The sequence below is a fragment of the Salvia splendens genome, chromosome 16 (assembly GCF_004379255.2).
Source record: "Salvia splendens isolate huo1 chromosome 16, SspV2, whole genome shotgun sequence".
Taxonomy (NCBI): Eukaryota; Viridiplantae; Streptophyta; class Magnoliopsida; order Lamiales; family Lamiaceae; genus Salvia; species Salvia splendens.
This window is the reverse complement of record NC_056047.1, coordinates 27,851,262-27,875,175: the sequence shown is the minus strand read 5'-3', so window position 1 is coordinate 27,875,175 and position 23,914 is coordinate 27,851,262. Positions and strand designations below refer to the sequence as shown.

Sequence of the window (23,914 nt, the reverse complement as noted above, 5' to 3'; positions counted from 1 at the left end):
TGCTGTCTCCCTAGATACGGGGGAAGAGGAACATGTCCGTGCGCTTTACACCTTGGTAGATGGGGATGCCTAGGTAGAGGAACGGGAAGGCCCCCCTAGAAAAACCCCCTTCCGCTTGAATCGAGCTTGCCCATTGCTCATGAATTTGCGCAATGTAGAAGTTGCTCTTGGCAAGGCTGATTTGTTGGCCTGAGACTTTTTCATAATTTTCAAGACAAGCTCTTTTAGTCGGCGCAAGGAGGTAGCCGCCGCTTGTGTGAATATAATTAAGTCATCCGCATAGGCTAGATGGCTGATCTCGATACATCTTCGGGAGGCTTTGAAGGTCATCTCCTTTTGGCCGAGTATGAGCTTGTCTAGTGCTCGCGACAAGTAGTCCGCTGCTATCACAAACAAGGCGGGGGATATCGGATCGCCTTGGTGGAGACCTCGTGTTGATCTGAAGAAACCCGATGGTGCCCCATTGATAAGAATCGAGAACCAGCACGAGCTTATACAACTCTCCATAAAGCGAGATCCATGCGTCCGGGAATCCCATGCGTCGAAGCACCTTAAATAGGAAAGGCCATTGGACCCTGTCGTAGGCTTTGGCCATATCAATCTTCACCGCTACATTAGGCGTTGGGGAGCATCGTGCAAGCTCATGGAACATCTCTTGAGCCAGCAGCGCATTATCATTGAGAAGCCGCCCTTTAACAAAGCCGCTTTGGTTTGGGGCAATGACCTGCGGAAGGAAAGGAGAGAGTCGGTTCGTGAGTACCTTGGTGATGATCTTGTTCAGGACGTTGCAAAGGCTGATGGGTCGGTAGTCGGTCCATGACTCAGGTGACGCCTTCTTTGGGATGAGGACGACGCTTGTGGCCGTGATGCTTCGTGGTAGGTACGCCCCCTGAAGAACTGCCCAATAGCTTCCACCACCTCCGGACCCACGATGTTCCAACAGGCTTGATAGAAGGTGGCAGAGAATCCATCGGGTCCGGGTGCGCTATCGCCGGAGATACTGAAGACGGCACTCTTGACCTCTTCCGCATCCGGTACCTTTGCGATATCTGCAAAATGCTCGTCTGAATGGACTTGCTGGATTAGGTCGAGGTCTGGTTCTTCGAGTGCCGAATTGCTAGGCGCGAGAAGTTGTTGGAAGAAGTCCACCGCTGACTTTTTTATATCCTCTTCCTCAGTTAGCTCTTGTCCATTGGCACGGATCGAATGGATACGCAGCCGGACCCTTTTTTGTTTCACCCAGCTTTGGTAGAACCGAGTGTTCTTGTCACCCTCGGCTAGCCATCTCAGGGCTGCCTTTTGCCGCCAGAAGTCCTCTTCCATTCGCAACAGGAGGATGTACTCGGCAATGTGTTTATTGATCGCTGTCCTATTCTCGGGCGTTGGCCTTGCCTTGAACTCGGATTGGGCCAGCTCGATAGCTTCCTCCTTGTCCTTAAGGTTCGCATGGATGTTCCCGAAAACCTCTTTGTTCCACTTCTTTAGAGCTCTTTTAACTCTAGCATGCTTGATTTGGATGTTTAAAAGTCCCCCAGCCCCCGTGGGTTCCTCCCATGCATTCTGTACAACAGCCATAAAGGCCTCACGTCGGATCCACATGTTTAGGAACCTGAACGCCATGCCTCCATTGGTAGAGATCGACATCTTGCATCTTGCTAGAACTGGGCCGTGGTCCAAGGCAATCCTTGGGAGGTTCGTAACCCGAGTGGTCTCAAAGACCTTGGTCCAAGCTTCACTAACGAGCACTCTATCCAATCGTTCAAAGAGACCATTTTTGGCCCATGTGAAGTCCGACCCATCAAACCCGGGGTCGAGGAGCCTGCAATCTTCAATTGTCTCCGCGAAATAGACCATCTCGGCTTGCCGGTTGGTGTCGCTCCCAATTCTGTCCCGGTGCGAGAGGATGGTGTTGAAGTCACCACCGACAATCCATGGTGTTCCTTCGAGATGCCCCGCAATCTCTCTCAACCTATCCCACAGTGGGTATCTCTCGGACCTTGTGCATTTGGCGTACACGGCCGAGATAGCTAGTGGGCTAGTAAGCTCCTTCTTCCACAAACAACCAGATCTTCCCCGACGTGTTCGAGCCAATGAAGGATAGCCCCAAGGCCTTGGAGAACCGGTCCGGATCAGGGGTTGTGAGCGGTTCCATTATTGCAAGAAAAAACACATTATGACATTTAATTAAGCGTTTCAAGACGTTTTGGGTTGACGCGTTAGCGATTCCCCTCACGTTCCAAAACATGATGTTGTAAGACATTATTAACAAGTGGGAGACGTACCTGAAGGGGATGAAGTCCCTCCTTGATATTCAAAGATTTGTTGCGCTTTGTTCTTTGCGTATCCCTCGGCATTGCCCGGAGGAAGATTGCCACCAACCCTCTCGTCCCCCTCTTGCATGTCCATAGGCATGTCATCCGCATCTCCACAATTTTCAACATCAAACTCTCCATTCGCCATGAGTGAATAGTATTGGTTGGTGCTTATGTGATTCTTAGCCGAGAAATAGCCGCGTCCCCTTGTCATTGCTTGGCGTGCGCCTCCTCTCGGATTCCCTCGCCTAGGCGGTGACATCGAACGCCTCGCATTGGCGGGGCTCCATTCCGCATCCGTGACCCCGTGAGCTGTTGATGGTTCGGGGTGGGGTGCGATGTGTTCGACGGGTTCGGCGAGGTCTTCCCTCCCTACCCCCGAGTTTGGGCCCCTCGCTTTGTGTGTCGGGGCGCATTCCGCTTCCCATTGGAGGGTCACCCATAATGTCTGGTCCTTCCCAAGGAGTACCACCGGCATCCCCCCATTTGTTTTGTTATTACTTGGTCGATCGCCCGTCTTGCCTTGTTTCTTCCCTTGGCGTTTCCATTCATTGTGGTTGGGGCCATTCTTCCCCATGTCTTGCTTCCCTTTCGTGCCTTGGCCCTCGGGGTGTGGCTGTTTTGGCGGAGCGGTGTTGTATTTTCTCTTTTGCGGTCGTTCCTTCTTGCCCGTCGCATAGCACACATCACTTGCATGGCCAACGTGCTTGCATTCTTGGCAATATGATGGTATCTTGTCCCACCGGACTCGCTGCACCGTTTCACGACCACAAAGGTCGAGGATTATCTCTTCGGGGGGCGGTTTTGGATTGGGATAGGACGAAGGACCCGTTAGATATATTGATCCAAGAACCCCACGTATAAGGTTTGGCAGCGGACTCCCTTGATTGATAATCTGGTTTGATCCACTTCCAGAGCTTGGAAAACCTCGACCCGTTGGCTATATGATCAGCCAAGAACCTCGGTATGGTTGAACGCCACAAGAACTTGCTCAAAGTATCTTGATAAGTTCCAAACAAGTGAAAAACTCTACAAAGAGAATTCAACTCACAAGACAAAGTCTATTTTCGTATTTGATCAATGGTGTCCTCAAATGACATGCTTACAAGTGAAAAGTCTAAAGTCATAATAAGTGAAAAGTAACTCCTAAACTATTGGTGTGACTTTAGGACATCTAAACTATTGGTGTGACTTTAGAATGGACTCTTGAAAGTCTCATATCATTAGTACAACTTAAGACCTTTAGAATGACTCATAATAAGTGAAAAGTAACTCCTAAACTATTGGTGTGACTTTAGGACATCTAAAGTCACTTATTTAACTCAAAAAGTAACTTTTTTTTTTTTTTTTTTTAATCAAACACCTTCACGGTGGAGGGTTCGTGGGTCCCTCATCCCTATATTTCAAAAGTGGTTGAATACAAAACGTGGCCACACCCGAAAGTGGTATGCCTACACGAAAATTAGGAGTAGTATGCGGTCCGGTTCCACAAGCCTGGACCTCATCATACTCCCTTTCAAAAGGTAAAATACAATTCAACAAAAAAGAAAGACTATATATCCCTTTCCACCAAAACTCGAGCCTATTCTTCCTCTTCATTATGGACCCGAATGTTCGGGATACCCATTGCATCAATCCTAATCATCGCTGTGAGGTGCCTTGGTGCCGTGAGGGCATTCATACGCCAGTAGTCATTTCTTTCTAATCCCATTTTGGCGAGGAGATCTCCTGCTCTATTCCCTTCCCGGTGGATGAAGGTGATACGGGTGTCTTGTTGGCGCTTGAGGATTGCTAGTCGCGCCATCACCCGACTAATATGGGCCGGTCCCCAGTGCGTGCCATTTAGGAGCTTAACCGCTTGTTGTGCATCCGACTCAACCCTTATAGGCCTTCTGAATTCTGCGGCGAGCGTCAACCCGAATTGGATGGCCATAAGCTCCGCTTCGAGGGCTGAGTGAGCCTCGAGTGGGGAGGTAAAGGCTGCAAGCATGTTGCCCTCGTGGTCACGAACAAGTCCTCCCCCCCCCGGCTTTATCCGATGCCTCCATGTATGCTCCGTCAGTGTTGAGTTTGATCCACGGTTCATCCGGCGGGTTCCATTTGACCACCATCGCGAGGGGCCTGGTCCTTCGTGGCTCGGCCTGACTCGGGACGTTGATCTTGAGGCGGACTCCTTTCCAATGCTTCGGTTTGTAGGATCCATTGGCCATGCTATTTCTAAGGAACATTTGCACTTGCCATACCACATTGAAAGACTTAAATTGCACCGATTGATGACGACTCCTGTTTCGCTCAGCCCAAATGAACCAAAGAATAAGGTACGGCATCGCCCGGCTGAGGTGTTTCTTACCGGGTTGTTGGACTCTCCATGCCCAAACTTCGAGCCTCTCTGGGATGGTGTCATTGATCCGGAGAGGTGGTGAAGATCCCTCGAACCAGGAGTCAAACTCCCTCCACACACCTCGGGCGCCAGCCCCTTGGATGAAGAGATGCTGCAGTGATTCGATGCCCGGTCTATGAGGGCAGCATTGGCACTTAGATGCCATTTCCATTCTTCTCCACTGTAGCTTCGTATCCACCGGTATTCGGTTGGAAAGGAGTCTCCAAATGAAGATAGCAATAGAAGACGTGAGGCCTGCTTTCCATAAGTCATCAAGGCCTTGGATGATAGGTCTTTGAGTTCGGATGGTCTCCCAAGTTGATGCTAGTGAGAACTCCCCATTGTGTGAAAGCCTCCATCTCGGCACATCCGGCCCCTCCGGGATGATTGGCGTGTCAAGGATCTTCCGGACGATGTGTTGTGTAAGGCCGGCTTGCGCTTGTAGAATCCGCAACTTGGCTTCATTCCAAGATCCATTGATAATGTAATCAGCAACATGGACAAGAGGGCCTCCCCTATCATCAAGACAAAGTTCCCTCAAAGGAACCTCTCCTAGCCATAGGTCATCCCAAAATGATATCTTACCTTCTCGCACCACCCAACGAATGTACGGTTGCGCCTGTGCCCGAGCCTTCAACAGCCTCTTCCAGGTAGGGCTACACCTCCCCGAGGCTCTAGCTGTGAGTGGGGACGCCTTAAGGCAATATTTAGTCATCATGTACGTAGCCCAAAGGGAGTTTTGTTCCCGGAATCTCCACCATAATTTAATATTAAAGGCACGTAAGACCTCCTTGATCTTCCGAATGCCCAAGCCCCCTTCGGCCGTGGGTAGGCAAACCTGATCCCATCCTATCCAGTGCGTCCTTTTCTTCTCATTACTCGACCCCCAAAAGAAGCGAGCCACTTGTTGATCTAATTGCTTGAGGGTTCCGCCGGTTGGCTCGATCGCTTGAAAAATATGTAAGGGAATCGCCTCAAGTGTGCTTTTTATCAAGGTTAGTCTCCCCCCAAAGGAAAGGTGTCGGTGAGCCCATCCAGATATCCTAGCCGAGATTTTCTCTCGAAGAAACATGAACATATCCGTGCGCTTCACCCCCCGGTAAATAGGGACTCCAAGGTAAAGGAAGGGGAACGTACCTCGTGAGAAACCTCCTTCACTTTGGATTATGTTTGACCAGCCTTCATGCGCCTCGGAGATGTAGAAATTGCTCTTGCCGAGGTTGATTTGTTGTCCGGACACCTCGGCATAATGCTCAAGACATGCACGTAGCCTCCGGAGGGGGTTTACGGCCGCTTGCGTGAAGATGATGATGTCGTCCGCATAGGCGAGGTGGCTGATCTCCATGCTGCCTCGGGTTGCTTTGTATGTCATCTCTTTGTCTCCGAGGATAAGTTTATCGAGTGATCTCGAGAGATAGTCCGCAGCAAGGACGAAGAGGGCGGGGGAAATGGGGTCCCCTTGTCTAAGGCCACGAGTGGATTTGAAAAAGCCCGTCGGGGCCCCGTTGATAAGGATCGAGAACCAGCATGTCCCGATGCACCTTTCAATGAGCGCCACCCAAGGTTCGGGGAAGCCCATTTGCTTGAGGACTTTTAGGAGGAACGGCCATTGAACCCTATCATAGGCCTTAGCCATGTCAATCTTGATAGCAACATTAGGGGCTGGTGTACTTCTATGGAGCTCATGGAACATCTCCTGTGCAAGGAGTACATTGTCATTGAGGAGCCTCCCTTTGACAAACCCGCTTTGATTCGGTGCAACAACACTTGGAAGGAATGGGGCAAGGCGCCTCGTGAGAACTTTAGTAATCACCTTGTTGATCACGTTACACAAGCTAATGGGCCTATAGTCTCCCCAAGTCTCGGGTAAAGGCTTCTTGGGGATGAGTACGATACTCGTGGCCGTGAAGCTGCGGGGGAGGAAAGCCCCACCAAAAAATTGCCTAACCGCTTCCACCACGTCTGGCCCCACAATGCCCCAACAAGCTTGGAAGAACAATGCCGAGAAGCCATCCGGGCCGGGCGCGCTATTGGCCGAGATATCGAAGACAGCTCGTTTCACCTCATCCGCATCCGGGGGTTTGGGGAGGCCCGCCAACTGCTCCGAGGGAGGGAGTGGATGTAAGAGGCTGAGGTCCGGATCCACAAGCTCCGGGTAGCTTGGGGCTAGGAGGTTTTGAAAGAACTCAACCGCCGATTCTTTGATGGCCGTGTCATCCGTAAGTTCACGCCCATTAGCGTTAATCTTGTGGATACGTAGCCGAATCCTCTTCTGCTTCACCCAACTTTGGTAAAATCTAGTGTTTTTATCCCCTTCTTCCAACCAACGGAGGGCCGCCTTCTGACGCCAAAAATCTTCCTCCATCTTAAGGAGAAGGATGTACTCAGCAATTTGTTTGTTGACCCCTGTTCTATTCCGGGCCGAGGGGTCACCTTCAAACTCCGATTGAGCCAGCGCAATGTTCTCTTCACAAGTTTTGAGGCTGGCGTGTATATTCCCAAAAACCTCCTTGTTCCATCTTTTAAGCGTTTGTTTGATCCTAGCAAGCTTGATCTTCAAATTGAGGAGGCCCACAGCCTCCGTGGGAGCCATCCAATCTTCTTGCACCAACTCACCAAAACCCTCATGCCGGACCCACATGTTTTGGAGCCGGAAGGCTCTACCACCCCCGTGGGCATTAGGTAGCCTGCATCTGACGAGGAGAGGCCCGTGGTCCGAAGCAATACGGGGTAGGTTAGTGACTCTTATTGCATCAAACAATTGGGGCGTCATCTCACTAATCAACACCCTATCCAGCCTTTCCATGAGGCCGTTCTTTGCCCAGGTGAATTCAGCCCCATCATAGCCTGGGTCCATTAGTCTGCAATCCTCAATGGCCTCGGCGAAATCCACCATTTCGGCCTGACGATTTGTGTCGCTTCCCGTCCTATCTCGAGTGGAGAGGATTGTGTTGAAGTCCCCTCCAATGAACCACGATATTCCCTCCGAAACTTGGGCAATATCTCTCATCTTTTCCCAAAGGGCATGCCGCTCTCCTCTCGTGCATTTAGCATACACGGCCGAGATCATAATAGGGGTTGAAATCCGAGGACAAGTGAGCCTCCCATGTAGCAGCTGGTCCGTGTCATCCATCACAACAAAATCCATCCCTTCCTCCACAAAAATCCAAATTTTCCCATTGGTGTTCGTCCCCTTGTAGGACAGCCCCAACACTTTCGAGAATTTGTCCGGATTAGGGGAGGTAAGCGGCTCCATTATTGCAAGAAAACAAATATTATGAGATTTAATTAGTCTTTTTAGGACGTTTTGGGTTGACGCATTCGCGATTCCCCTAACGTTCCAAAATAGAAAATTTAACGACATGATTAACAAGAGGAGTTCGTACCCGGCGGGATTGACCCCCCTCCTTGGAATTCAATGATTTGAAGGTCCTTCTCCCCATGAGATGCCGCGGCCTCCAAAAAGGCGGGATTGGCGCCCTCATCGATTTCATTATGGGAGATGGTATCATCCCAATTTTCCTCGTCTTCCATATCATTCTCCACGAAGTTCTCTTGAGCCATGAGGGTGAAATATCGGTTAGTACTCAAGTGACTTGATGGCCCTTGTGCCTCGGTTTTCTCTAGGTCGAAGGGTTTAAAGAAGCCTTTCGGTTGCACAAGGGCCCCCGAAGTCGGGTTCACTTCTCGCCGCGCCATATCCGCTCCTCTTGGCGTACCCCCGCGCCCATTTCCAAAAGAGGGGAATTTAGCGAGCACCCCTTTAGGTGAAGTGGTGGTATGCTCATCATGGATGATGATCATGTCCTTACTCCCGGCACCTTGCATATCACCCAAAAAGTCCGGCCCCGACCACTCCGCCCCCGAGTACATATTGGCTCTCGGGTTCATCCGGATGTTGCCTTCCTTTCCCTTGTGTTTCCCTTGTTGTTTCCATTCCATGTTATTATCGGTGTGCCTCGGATCAGTATTGTTCTTCTTAGCTCCTATTCCTCCGTGTTGTGGTTGTTTTGGTGTTGCTAAGTTGTAATTTCGTTTTGGAGGTCGATCCGCCTTCCCGGAAGCGTAACAAACTTCACTCTTGTGACCGACATGTTTGCATTCTCCACAGTAGGACGGGATCTTATCCCACTTTACTTGCTGCACCAAAGGACGCCCACAAATGTCAAGGATGATCTCGTCGGGTGGCGGCTTTGTAATGTCGATCTCAATGCATAGCCGCGCAAAGGAGAGTCTTGATTTGTTGGCCGTCGCTCTATCTACTTGGATCGGGTTACCAAGGAGTTTCCCAATGGCATAGAGGGCCGATTGATCAAATAGGTGGATCGGGAGTCCAATTAGGTTGCACCATATAGCCGCAATTGGAGATTCACAATAGGCGTCAAATTCCGGAGACCATTTGAAAACTCTCATCGGATGCCGATCAATGAACCACACCGGTGTCCCTTTGGGTCCACTTAGGAGCCGAGCATAATCCGTCATGTCCTCAAATTGAACAAGAATATGTTTGGCGTTAATATATTTCCAAGTATAGCCACGGCAAAACTTAATGTTGTCTAGAGCCTTTTGGATTTGATAGGAAGCCGGGATTGAGTGCGAGAACTTACCTACAATAGCATGGCCGAGGGACGAGGCCAACCTTTGGATTTCTGACCCGGAGAAGTAAATGGATGGCACTCCGTTTGACGTGGAAGCAAAGCCGATATTTTGGATGTTCTCCGGGACAAAGACTTGCGGGCCTTCAACCGACGATGGCCCCCGCACCATGTCGGCCATGGATTTTGGCTTGGTGGGGTTCCTCACGCCCGGCTCGGTATTGCCTCCTAAAGGGTTGTTTGTCGGCTTATCTTATGATTTAGCCACACCGTTTGGGTCGGTTCGCGGTTCATCACACGAGTCCCTCTCGACCCTGGGTGCGTAAGGAGGCCGCGGCATTTCTGTGTCCATCTCGGTCGGCGTCGGGTCCATCGCTTGCGTGTCCGAGGCCGAAGGCGCGGACGTGTCTCGAGGGGGGTTGCGGATTGCATTGGTCCTCGGCCATCCCGTACTCACTAACGCCGAGCCGGCTTCGAATGATGCTCGGATTTTCCGGGTCCTTCCCTTTTCGAGAGGTGGGAAATCTTCAAGGGAAGGGCCATGCTCAATGAGAGGCGCGCATGGTTCAATATCTTTGTCTCTCCGATCTGGGAGAAGGGTGACCTTCGCCGTGTAGTCCGTGGCCGGTGAGGGTTCGGCGAGGAGGGGCTGCGCCGCCGCCGCATCAAGCATCTCCGCCGCGGCCAGGTGAATGATTTGGAGGATATCACTCTTTTTTGTATTCATTTGCTGCATTGGTAGGGGTGAGCAAGGCTCCACATGTGACTTCCGGTTTTGGTAAGGGGCAAAAGCACTTTCCGAAAGGTGATTTGTTCCCATGCCCAATTCGGGCAAGTTGACTATCTCACTCCCCAATGTACTTTTTGGCACACATGCTACGGTCAAATCCTCTTGGGATACGTTTAGGGGTCCGACATCATCCCCTCCAACGGTCATCTCGCTCATGACGGGTCCATGGTCGAAGGGTGGCGCCACCTCCGCCGCCGGTGCATCTCCGTGAACCACCACTTCCATTTGGACCCCATCCTCGGATGTGGGGGCTTTAGGAAGGGCTCCTAGGCCAAGTGCTTCCTTGCTATCAATGGAGCAAGCCGGAAAAAGATTTACCTTGGATTTAAGGCTATCAAGGTCGGGGCTCGGGACGGATGACTCGGGCTCGGAGGTCTCCTCTTCTCCAAAGTCGAGCTTCTTCCTAAGTTGTTTGTCCTCCGGGAGTGGAGAAGGTACGAACCTTTTCCGGCCATGACCTTTTGTGAGAGGTGCCGGCGTGCTCTTCCTAGCCATCATCCTATTCTTCTTGCTTTGCATTTTCAAATCTTTGGCCGAGACCTTTGGTGTTGGGTCATCACATGAGTGAAAAATCATAAATTGGTCCGGGATAGACCTAGCCTCCTCGGGGTCTGGTGGGGCCGGGGTTGGGTTTGTGGGGGGGTCCGGCATGGCCAGCCGAGGGTGTGACCGCAGCACCGAACCAAGGTGGGGAGACGGTGGAGTTGAGGAGGGATGGTGACACGACCGGCGTGGAAAAGGTCTCGGCGGGTTGTGGGGGGGGTGAGGTGTGGTGGTCGGCGTGAGGGAGTCGCGGCGGGTCGTGGGTGTGAGTGGGTGGACGGCGAAAAGGATCAAGGTGGGGGAATTGCTAGAGAGAAGGGGGAGCGTCTCTCTCTAGATTCTTATCAACTCAAAAAGTAACTTAAAAATGACTCTTCATTTTGGTTGCTCCAACTTGGACGAAAATGCATCATGTATCTTCAATTTGGGCCTCCGAAATGTGATATATAGTGACTCAAAACTTCATGCATTGGGCTGCCCACTAACTTGAATAATATTCACCATTTGGCCCAATGTAGATTGGTCTTGGAATTGGGCTTTTACTTCATCAACTAAAAGCATCATGGACTCCTTTATCTTCTTAGCTCTAGCTCTTGTAATTGGTCCACTTTGAAGGAACAATGGATCCATCTTCTTGTCCTTGTAGATCAGCTTGGGTGTAGCTCCATCATTCCCTTCTTCTTCAAGAGGATTCGTCCTCGAATCTAATTCACCAACATAAGGAGATAAATCAGAAACATTGAAAGTAGCACTTACATTAAACTCACCAGGTAAGTCAAGTTTGTAAGCATTATCATTGACTTTTCCAATCACTTGGAATGGTCCATCTCCTCTTGGCTGCAACTTGGACTTTCTTTTCGAAGGAAATCTCTCCTTTCTCATATGCAACCAAACCCAATCTCCCGGCTCAAAGATGACTTGTTTCCGACCCTTGTTGGCTTGCTTTGCATATTGTTCTGTCCTCTTTTCAATGTTGAGTCATACCCTTTCATGCAATCTTTTCACCATTTCGGCCTTAGCTTTTCCATCAAGACTTGCACGATCTTCAATAGGTATTGGGATCAAATCTAGTGGGCTCAATGGATTAAAACCATACACAACTTCAAATGGAGAAAAGTTAGTAGCAGAATGAACACTTCGATTATAAGCAAATTCAGCAAAAGGTAAGCATTCCTCCCAACTTTTCAAGTTCTTTTTAACTAAAGTTCGTAGTAATTGAGACAAAGTCCTATTAACTACTTCAGTTTGTCCATCAGTTTGTGGATGACAAGTAGTGGAAAACAAGAGTTTAGTTCCTAACTTATTCCACAACACTCGCCAAAAATGACTCACAAATTTAGCATCTCGATCACTCACAATTGATCTAGGAACACCATGCAAACGGACAATTTCTTTAAAGAACAAATCAGCGATATGAGATGCATCATCAGTTTTGTGACATGGAATAAAATGTGCCATTTTTGAAAACCTATCAACAACCACAAAAACTGAATCTCTACCTCTTTTTGTTCTTGGCAAACCAACAACAAAGTCCATTGAAATATCCTCCCAAGGTGCACTAGGAATTGGTAACGGTTTGTACAAACCATGTGGGTGTGATTTAGACTTGGCTTGCATACAAGTTATGCATCTTTTACAAATTCTTTCAACATCCACACGCATTTTAGGCCAAAAGAAATGTTCATGCAAAATATCCATTGTCTTATGGACTCCAAAATGCCCCATTAAACCACCACCATGTGCTTCACGCACAAGCAATTCACGCATAGAACCTTTAGGAATGCACAGTTTATTTTCTCTAAACAAATAGCCATCATGCCTATAGAACTTGTCAAATGCAGCATGCTCACAAGCTAAATAGATAGAAGAAAAGTCCGGGTCATTATCATATATTTCCTTAATCAACTCAAAACCAAGCAACTTAGAACTCAAATTAGTGATCAAAATGTACCTCCGAGACAATGCATCAGCCACAATGTTTTCTTTTCCCTTTTTGTATTTGATTACATAGGGAAATGATTCAATGAATTCCACCCACTTAACATGTCTCTTGCTAAGCTTACCTTGACCTTTCAAGTACTTGAGAGATTCATGATCCGTATGAATTACAAACTCTCTAGGCCACAAGTAATGCTGCCATGTTTCTAAAGCTCTAACCAACGCATATAACTCCTTGTCATACGTTGGATAGTTCAATTGAGCTCCTTTCAACTTTTCGCTAAAGTAAGCGATTGGCTTTTCATCCTGCAACAAAACAGCTCTGATGCCTACTCCAGATGCATCACATTCAAGCTCAAACATGTTATCAAAGTTAGGCAAAGAAAGAATTGGTGCAGTTGTAAGTTTTTCTTTAAGGAGATTAAAAGCATGCTCTTGTTTTTCTCCCCAATAAAAACAAACATCCTTTTTCACAATTTCATTCAAAGGTGCAGCAATTGTACTAAAATCCTTGACAAACCTCCTATAAAAACTTGCAAACCATGAAAACTTCTAACTTGTGCTACATTTTGAGGAATTGGCCATTCTAAAATAGCTTTCACCTTCTCCTTTTCCATTTCAATCCCATTTGCACTTATAACAAAACCAAGAAAAACAACTTTATCCATGCAAAATGAACACTTCTTGAGATTAGCATACAATGATTCTTTTCTTAAGGTGTCCAAAATAGCATGCACATGGTTAAGATGTTCATCCACATTTTTGCTATAGACAAGAATATCATCAAAATAAACAACCACAAATTTTCCAATGAATTTTCTCAAAACATGGTGCATCAATCTCATGAAAGTGCTTGGTGCATTAGTTAAACCAAAAGGCATGACTAACCACTCATATAGACCAAATTTTGTTTTAAAGGCTGTTTTCCATTCATCTCCTTCTCTAATGCGAATTTGATGATAACCACTTTTCAAATCGATCTTACTAAACACAACAGATCCATGCAATTCATCAAGCATATCATCTAGCCTAGGAATAGGATAGCGATACTTTACAGTGATTTTGTTGATTGCTCGACAGTCGGTGCACATCCTCCATGATCCATCTTTCTTAGAAACAACAATTACCGGCACAACACATGGACTCATGCTCTCACGGATTTTTCCTTTCTCCAACAACTCTTGCACTTGCCTTTGAATTTCCTTAGTCTCTTCGGGATTGGCCCTATAGGCTGGTCGGTTTGGTAGAACTGCACCTGGAACAAAGTCAATTTGATGTTCAATACCTCTTAATGGAGGTAATCCACTTGGTTCATCCTCGGGAAAGACATCCTCGAATTCTTGTAAAAGAGACACAAAAGTAGTTGACAAAGAAGTGGTTAATTCGTTAGTGGTAAACAAAGACTCTTTGTACACTAAGATGAAAACACTCTTTTGTTTAACTATTGCACTCTTTATTTCTTTTGCTCTCACATAGAAATTCTTTTTTTCTTTTCCCTCATTCTTACTTTTCTCTCGACTCTTTTCACTCGAGTCTTTTTCAATGCCGTCGCTTTTTTTTCTCTCAACCTCACGAGCTCTCCTTGCTTGAGATAATTTCTGTTGATCTTCTTGAACTTGTTGAGGTGTCAAAGAGACAAGCATGATAGACTTGTTGTTTTGCTTGAAGGTGTAGTGGTTGTGAAATCCATCATAAGTCACTCTACGATCAAACTGCCATGGCCTCCCCGGAGATGCTCTCCCTTCTCTCTAGCAATTCTCCCTTTTGAACGATAATCCACCTTTCGACCACCCCCCCACGCCGACCTTCCTTCCATCTCCGACCACCATCCTTGTTCGTCCAAGGCCACAACCACAACCCCGGCTCGCTCCACCAGTCTCGAGCCTCACCTCACCAACCCCCGCTCAACTCCCCGGTGCGGCTGGTGTCTTGACTCTCCTTCAGCCATGCCGGAACACCCGCCGGATCCTCCACCGGGGTCCGAGGAACCCCGCACCATCTCGGATCAGCAAATGGTCCTCCGGGCGGCCGAGGACCCTCCCTTGGTCCAACAAATGACGTTCACGTCGGAAGAGGCTTCCTCCACAAGCCTTCCCTCCAAGAAAATGGCGAGGAAATCCTTGAAAACAAACGTGAAAGAGAGGAAAAGTACCCCGGCCCCTTCCACCAAAGGCGATGGTCGGAAAAGGTTTGTACTCTCACCTATGCCGGAAGACAAGCAACTCCGGAAGAAGATTGATTTCGGTGAAGAAGATAGCCCCACCATCGGGTCTCCAAAATGCAAGGGTCCCATCTTTCCGGCGAGCCAACACATGGATGAAGTGGGGAACTCCTCCCCTAAGGGCACCATGAATTCCAACACTAATGAAGAAGGCCTCTTGGAGGATGGGTATTCCACCGATGACGGAACAGCCACGGCGGCCGCGGCGGCGCCGGATTCCGACCAGCAAACGGCCGGCGACGGGGTGTGCATTGGTAAAGATAGGGCCAACCAACCACTAGGTCCAAGATGCATGAGAGATAGTCAAAAGGAGGTACAATTGTCCTTGGTGGATGTGAAAGTCAAATTACCCGAAATGGAGCCAACAACAAACCTACTTTCCGAAAGTTGTTTGGTGGCTTGCCGAACCGAGCCATCACGTGAACTACTAGCCGTTGAAGCCCATGTGCAGCCAAAGAAAGATTCCATCATGCAACTAGCAAACCTTGACATGCCGGAGATGCTAGACGCCATGGTGGTGCAGCCCTTCCTTGGAGACAAGTGGCCGGCGGACCTTGTTGAAAGGGCCGGACCGGACCTCGCCCTCCCATGGTCCTCTGAACCAAACCCCGAACCACCCCTGGTTGCAAATGGCCCATCACTTGAGGATTTCCCCCCCCCCCCCCCCCCCCTGGAACGAGGCCGGTTTCGCAAAATCCGAGATGCCTTCGAGAGCGGTCGGCTACGCCCGAGCCAATCCCCACAACCGGACGCCACACCACTTCGAGCCACGACTGGGCCCTCGGCCCCCGACAAGGCTGCTGAGCCAACCGAGAACAAGACCTCGGATGCGGACGGGAGGTCGGCCAATGATGACACGACGATGGCCGACGTGTGCGTGCACCGTGGACCACAAGCCTTGGCTGGATCAGAGCCACTAGGCAACGCGTGGGCGGCGCGACACAAGGCCTCATTGAGTAACTCCCGACCCGAAGGAAATGAAGAAGGCGCGCGGAACACAAGCGCTCCCAAGAGCATGGCGGATATGGTTCGGATGTCGCGGAACACCGAAGGGCCGAAAGTGTTCGAGCCGGATAACATTCCAAATATAGGCTTTGCGTCCACTTCCAATGGCATTCCGGCAATCTACTTCTCCGGAGCGGAAGTTCAAAAGCTGGCCTTGAGTATTGGGCACGCCATTGTGGGTAAGTTCTCCCACTCTATACCCACTTCATACCAAATACAAAAGGCCCTAGATAATATCAAATTTAATAGAGGATTTACATGGAAGTATATTAATGCTAAGCATATATTTGTTCAATTCGAGGATATGGCGGATTATGCCCGTTTGCTAAGTGGACCGAAAGGGACTCCGGTGTGGTTTATTGATCGGCACCCCATGAGGGTTTTCAAGTGGTCCCCGGATTTTGATGCGTATTGTGAATCCCCGATCGCGGCAGTTTGGTGTAACATCATTGGCCTCCCAATCCACCTCTTTGATCACGCCGCCCTCTTTGCAATCGGTAAATTGCTTGGAAACCCGATACAAGTGGATCGCGCTACGGCCAACAAGTCGAGACTCTCGTTTGCTCGCATTTTCATTGAAATTGACATTACGACGCCACCTCCCGAGGAGTTCATTCTAGATATTTGTGGCCGTGAGACGGTGCTAAAAGTGAAATGGGACAAGATCCCGGCATATTGCATGGAATGTAGGCATGTTGGACATAAACGTGAGGTGTGTTATGCGGCGGGTAACGTTGAACGCCCCCCGAAGAGGAACTACAATAATGTAACGCCGAGACAGCCACACCATGAGAGTCAAGGGGGAAGGGACAAAACGGAACAACCAAAGGAAATGGCTAGCTCTAAAGAATGGAAACATCAAAAGAAAAACAAAGGGCCGAAAGGACTGCCAAAAGTCGGATCCTCGGCCATTGGTCCCGAGCCGAGGGAGTGGTCAGGCCCGGACATCATGGGCGAAATGCATGGTAATTCTGACGCGGCTCCGGTGGCAAGTGTCCATGAAAGGGGCGAGAGCTCCTATGGCCGAGATACCTTCGACAAAACCGTCGGAGTGGTGGCTAGTTCTACCCATCATGGAGGTGAATCCCATGGGGCTACGAATGGGTACACGCCCTCCCGACGAGGAGCGTTTTCTAGTTGGAGAGGGGGAACACGGGGAGCGGCACAGGGCCGAGGGTCCCAAGCAGCCCGAAATGTCCTAAGCTCCAACCAATACTTTTCCCTCATGGAGAAGGAAGATTTCCTAGAAGATGATGATGACGTGGAGGGGGATGGAGATAAAGAGGGGAGGCCCCGAACCATCCTTTATGCCGGTGGGGATGATCCCATGATCATGCATGAGGAGGGATACATTGGAGAGGAACGGCTTCAAATGGTGGAATATCAGGGGGACCTCGCACGGTCACCGGGTAAGACTCTTCCCCATTAATCATGTCTGTCAACTTTTTGTTTTGGAACGTTAGGGGAGTTGCTAACGCGCCTACCCAAAATGTTCTTAAAAGACTAATTAAGACTCATAATATTCATTTTCTTGCAATAATGGAGCCGCTCACAAGCCCCAACGCGGAGAAGTTCTCAAAGGCTTTGGGGCTGGTTTTCCAAGGATCGAATAGAAATGGGAAGATTTGGGTGTTTGTTGAGGAAGGGGCCAGCTTCCTGGTCGAGAGAGACACGGATCAGGCCCTATCCGGCCGCTTTGGATCCCCCCGCCTAGCTAGTCACTTGTGTGTCTCGGCGGTGTATGCAAAATGTACAAGAACCGAACGGATTCATTTATGGGATGAATTGAGGGAGTGCTCCATACTTTGGGAGGGCTCACCATGGTTGATCGGAGGGGACTTCAACACCATTCTCCATCCACGAGACAGAGTAGGGAGTGAAACAAACCGCCAAGCTGAAATGGTGGACTTTGCGGAGGCTATTGAGGATTGCAGGATTCTAGACCCGGGCTATGATGGGTCGGAGTTCACATGGGCCAAGAATGGTCTCTTCGAAAGATTGGATAGAATTCTTGTGAATGAACGTTGGGCACAAATTTTGGAAACTACCCGGGTGACGAACCTGCCCCGGATTGCCTCGGACCATGGGCCTGTGTTGGTAAGATGCAAAGGGACAGATCATAACAGCGGGGGTAGGCCGTTCAGGTTCCAAAACATGTGGTGATATCGATTGGGATAGGACGAAGGACCCGTTGGATATATTGATCCAAGAACCCCACGTATAATGATTGGCAGCGGATTTCCTTGATTGATAATCTGGTTTGATCCACTTCCAGAGCTTCGAAAACCTCGACCCGTTGGCTATGTAATCAGCCAAGAACCTCGGTATGGTTGAACGCCACAAGAACTTGCTCAAAGTATCTTGATAAGTTCCAAACAAGTGAAAAACTCTACAAAGAGAATTCAACTCACAAGACAAACTCTATTTTCGTATTTGATCAATGATGTCCTCAAATGACATGCTTACAAGCCTATTTATAGGCTAGAATGGACTCTTGAAAGTCTCATATCATTAGTACAACTTAAGACCTTTAGAATGACTCATAATAAGTGAAAAGTAACTCCTAACTATTGGTGTGACTTTAGGACATCTAAAGTCACTTATTTAACTCAAAAAGTAACTTAAAAATGACTCTTCATTTTTGCTGCTCCAACTTGGACGAAAATGCATCATTTATCTTCAATTTGGGCCTCCAAAATGTGATATATATTGACTCAAAACTTCATGCATTGGGCTGCCCACTAACTTGAATAATATTCACCATTTGGCCCAATGTTGAATGGTCTTGGAATTGGGCTTTTATTTCATCAACTAAAAGCATCATGGACTCCTTTATCTTCTTAGCTCTAGCTCTTGTAATTGGTCCACTTTGAATGATTAATGGATCCATCTTCTTGTCCTTGTTGATCAGCTTGGGTGTACCTCCATCATTCCCTTCTTCTTCAAGAGGATTCGTCCTCGAATCTAATTCACCAACATAAGGAGATAAATCAGAAACATTGAAAGTAGCACTTACATTAAACTCACCAGGTAAGTCAAGTTTGTAAGCATTATCATTGACTTTTCCAATCACTTGGAATGGTCCATCTCCTCTTGGCTGCAACTTGGACTTTCTTTTCGAAGGAAATCTCTCCTTTCTCATATGCAACCAAACCCAATCTCCCGGCTCAAAGATGACTTGTTTCCGACCCTTGTTGGCTTGCTTTGCATATTGTTCTGTCCTCTTTTCAATGTTGAGTCTTACCCTTTCATGCAATCTTTTCACCATTTCAGCCTTAGCTTTTCTATCAAGACTTGCACGATCTTCAATAGGTATTGGAATCAAATCTAGTGGACTCAATGGATTGAAACCATACACAACTTCAAATGGGGAAAAGTTAGTAGCAGAATGGACACTTCGATTATAAGCAAACTCAGCAAAAGGTAAGCATTCCTCCCAACTTTTCAAGTTCTTTTTAACTAAAGTTCGTAGTAATTGAGACAAAGTCCTATTAACTACTTCAGTTTGTCCATCAGTTTGTGGATGACAAGTAGTAGAAAACAAGAGTTTAGTTCCCAACTTATTCCACAACACTCGCCAAAAATGACTCACAAATTTAGCATCTCGATCACTCACAATTGATCTAGGAACACCATGCAAACGGACAATTTCTTTAAAGAACAAATCAGCGATATGAGATGCATCATCAGTTTTGTGACATGGAATAAAATGTGCCATTTTTGAAAACCTATCAACAACCACAAAAACTGAATCTCTACCTCTTTTTGTTCTTGGCAAACCAACAACAAAGTCCATTGAAATATCCTCCCAAGGTGCACTAGGAATTGGTAACGGTTTGTACAAACCATGTGGGTGTGATTTAGACTTGGCTTGCATGCAAGTTATGCATCTTTTACAAATTCTTTCAACATCCACACGCATTTTAGGCCAAAAGAAATGTTCAAGCAAAACATTCATTGTCTTATGGACTCCAAAATGACCCATTAAACCACCACCATGAGCTTCACGCACAAGCAATTCACGCATAGAACCTTTAGGAATGCATAATTTGTTTTCTCTAAACAAATAGCCATCATGCCTATAGAACTTGTCAAATGCAGCATGCTCACAAGCTAAATAGATAGAAGAAAAGTCCGGGTCATTATCATACATTTCCTTAATCAACTCAAAACCAAGCAACTTAGAACTCAAAGTAGTGATCAAAATGTACCTCCGAGATAATGCATCAGCCACAATATTTTCTTTTCCCTTTTTGTATTTGATTACATAGGGAAATGATTCAATGAATTCCACCCACTTAACATGTCTCTTGCTAAGCTTACCTTGACCTTTCAAGTACTTGAGAGATTCATGATCCGTGTGAATTACAAACTCTCTAGGCCACAAGTAATGCTGCCATGTTTCCAAAGCTCTAACCAAAGCATATAACTCCTTGTCATACGTTGGATAGTTCAATTGAGCTCCTTTCAACTTTTCGCTAAAGTACGCGATTGGCTTCCTATCCTGCAACAAAACAGCTCCTATGCCTACCCCAGATGCATCACATTCAAGCTCAAACATGTTATCAAAGTTAGGCAAAGAAAGAATTGGTGCAGTTGTAAGTTTTTCCTTAAGGAGATTAAAAGCATGTTCTTGTTTTTCTCCCCAATAAAAACAAACATCCTTTTTTCACAATTTCATTCAAAGGTGCAGCAATTGTACTAAAATCCTTGACAAACCTCCTATAAAAACTAGCAAGACCATGAAAACTTCTAACTTGTGCTACATTTTGAGGAATTGGCCATTCTAAAATAGCTTTCACCTTCTCTTTTTCCATTTCAATCCCATTAGCACTTATAACAAAACCCAGAAAAACAACTTTATCCATGCAAAAAGAACACTTTTTGAGATTTGCATACAATGATTCTTTTCGTAAGGTATCCAAAACTGCACGCACATGGTTAAGATGTTCATTCACATTTTTGCTATAGACAAGAATATCATCAAAATAAACAACCACAAATTTTCCAATGAATTTTCTCAAAACATGGTGCATCAACCTCATGAAAGTACTTGGTGCATTAGTTAAACCAAAAGGCATTACTAACCACTCATATAGACCAAATTTTGTTTTAAAGGCTGTTTTCCATTCGTCTCCTTCTCTAATTCGAATTTGATGATAACCACTTTTCAAATCGATCTTACTAAACACAACAGAACCATGCAATTCATCAAGCATATCATCTAGCCTAGGAATAGGATAGCGATACTTTACCGTGATTTTGTTGATTGCTCGGCAGTCGATGCACATCCTCCATGATCCATCTTTCTTAGAAACAACAATTACCGGAACAGCACATGGACTCATGCTCTCACGGATTTTTCCATTGTCCAACAACTCTTGCACTTGCCTTTGAATTTCCTTAGTCTCTTCGGGATTGGCTCTATAGGCTGGTCGATTTGGTAGAACTGCCCCGGGAATAAGGTCAATTTGGTGTTCAATACCTCTTAATGGCGGTAATCCACTTGATTCTTCCACGGGAAAAACATCTTCGAATTCCTGTAAAAGAGACACAAAAGCACTTGGCAAAGAAGTGGTTAATTCGTTAGTGGTAAACAAAGACTGTTTGTACACTAAGATGAAAACACTCTTTTTTTCAACTATTGCACTCTTTATTTCTCTTGCTCCCACATAAAAGTTCTTTTTTTCATTCGGACTCTTTTCGCTTGACTCTTTTTCAATGCCCTCACCTTTTTTCCTCTCATTCTTACTTTTCTCTCGACTCTTTTTTTCACTCGACTCTTTTTCAATGCTCTCACTTCTTTTCCTCTCAACCTCACGAGCTCTCCTTGCTTGTGACAATTTCTGTTGGTCCTCTTGAACTTGTTGAGGTGTTAAAGACATAAGCATAATAGACTTGTTGTTGTGCTTGAAGGTGTAGTGGTTGTGAAATCCATCATAAGTCACTCTACGATCAAACTGCCATGGCCTCCCCAAAAGAATGTGACTAGCATGCATTTTTTTTTTTTTTTTTTTTTTTTTTTTTTTTTTTTAATCAAACACCTTTACGGTGGAGGGTTCGTGGGTCCCTCATCCCTATATTTCAAAATGAGGTAATTACAAAGCGCGGCCACACCCGAAGGTGGTGTGCCAAGACAAAAACCAAGAGTAGTATGCGGTCCGATCCCACAAGGGTCGGACCTCATCATACTCCCGACAAAATTACAAGAAGCAAGTGAAAACAATTCTAGTCCCCGTCCCTTCCTAGGGTACGAACATGTGAAAGGCCCATTTGATCCATGCGGACGAGGTCCGCAAGCTCTCTCGGCACCGAGTCTTGTTGCATTTGTTGGCCTCTATCTCTCCCTAGTCCCATTCTCGCAAGGAAATCTGCCGCCTTGTTTCCCTCCCGGTGAATGAAGGTGGCACGGAATTTAAGTTGGCGCTTAAGAAGGATCAGATGCGCCATGGCTTCCCGGGCTAGCGCCGGTCCCCATCCTGCCCCATTAATCAATTTGATAGCTTGTTCAGCGTCTGATTCGATCCAAATAGGGAGGCCAAATTCCTTGGCGATGTTCAGCCCGTGGATCATTGCCAACAATTCCGCCTCCAGAGCCGATTGTGCTTCAAAAGGTATGCAAAAGGCCACAAGCATTTTACCCGAGAAATCGCGAATGACTCCTCCCCCTCCTGCTTTGTTGATCGCTTCATTGAAGGAACCATCCGTATTCACTTTAATCCAAGGGGGGTCCGGTGGCTCCCATTTGATCGCCATGGCGAGAGGCAACGCCCGAATGGCTTCCGCTTGTTGAGGGATGTTAATTCCAAGTTTAACTCCTCGCCAGTGCTTCGGCTTCAGGCACCCGTTTACCATAGAATTCCGGATGTACATGTGGACCTGCCATATTACATTGTGGGGTTTAAATCTTGTATCTTGGTGTCGGCTCCTATTCCTCTCCGACCAGATGAACCATAGGATGAGGTAGGGCATGGCTCGGCTAAGGTGCTTCCTATTCGGCTGATTGCATCTTTGCATCCAAACTTCAATTCTCGTTGGGATTGTGTCATTGATTGAAAGGCGGGGGGATGTACCTTCAAACCATTCATCAAATTCTCTCCATACTCTACGGGCTCCGAATCCCTGAATGAAGAGGTGCTGGAGGGACTCAATGTTCGGTCGAATTGGGCAGCATTGGCACTTAGAGGCTAGCTCAATCTCCCGCCATTGAAGTTTTGTGTCAACCGGCACCCGATTGGAGAGAAGCCTCCAGATAAAGATGGCTATTGAGTTGGTGAGTCCCGCCTTCCAAACATCCCCCAAACCTTGGATGATCGGGTTTCGCCCTCGGAGTGTGTCCCATGTCGAAGCCACCGTGAATTCCCCATGCTTAGAGAGATTCCACCTAAGGATATCCTGTTCGTCATGGAGGATCGGTGTATTAATGATGCCATCGATAACATGCTGAGGAAGGCCGGCCTGATTGTGAAGGAGTTGGAGCTTGGGCACATCCCAAACACCATTTGTAATGAACTCCGACACCCGGGTGGTTGGTCTTCCCCTATCATCTAGGCTAATTTCCCTCAGAGGACTATTACCAAACCAAATGCCATCCCAGAAGTAGATGTCCCCTTGTCCCACTAGCCATCTCATGTGCGGTTGCGCGAGGGGCCAGGCTTTTGAGAGCCTTCTCCACGTAGGGCTACTCCTGCTCGGCAGTCTCAAGGTGAGCGGTGTGGAGTTGGTGCAATATTTTGCCATCATGTATCTTGCCCAAAGGCAGTCTCAAGAAATTGCTGTGGCTCAAGCTAGTTTCGAGGCAAGGCCGACACCGAATCACAGGACAGCAATCAACAAACACATTGCCGAGTACATCCTTTTGTTGAGAATGGAAGAAGATTTTTGGCGACAGAAGGCAGCCTTGAGGTGGTTTGCCGAGGGAGATAAAAATACCCGGTTCTATCAAAGCTGGGTGAAACAAAAGAGGGTCCGTCTCCGCATCCACTCAATTCGTGCCAATGGGCAGGAGCTCACCGAGGAAGCCGAGATTAAAAAGTCCGCAGTGGAGTTTTACCAACAACTCCTTGCCCCCAACAATCCGACACTTGAAGATCCAGACCTCGACCTAATCCAGCAGGCCCACTCAGCCGA

The 23,914-nt window shown here is 47.4% G+C and overlaps 1 protein-coding gene across 1 annotated transcript; it reads left to right on the top strand.

The window, feature by feature from the left end:
* The first annotated feature begins 17,323 nt into the window (after window positions 1–17,323).
* LOC121770447 lies at window positions 17,324–17,947 on the top strand. The gene has a single exon (XM_042167178.1). It carries the CDS (start codon window positions 17,324–17,326, stop codon window positions 17,945–17,947), a length of 624 nt encoding a protein of 207 aa, XP_042023112.1.
* Window positions 17,948–23,914: the final 5,967 nt, after the last annotated feature.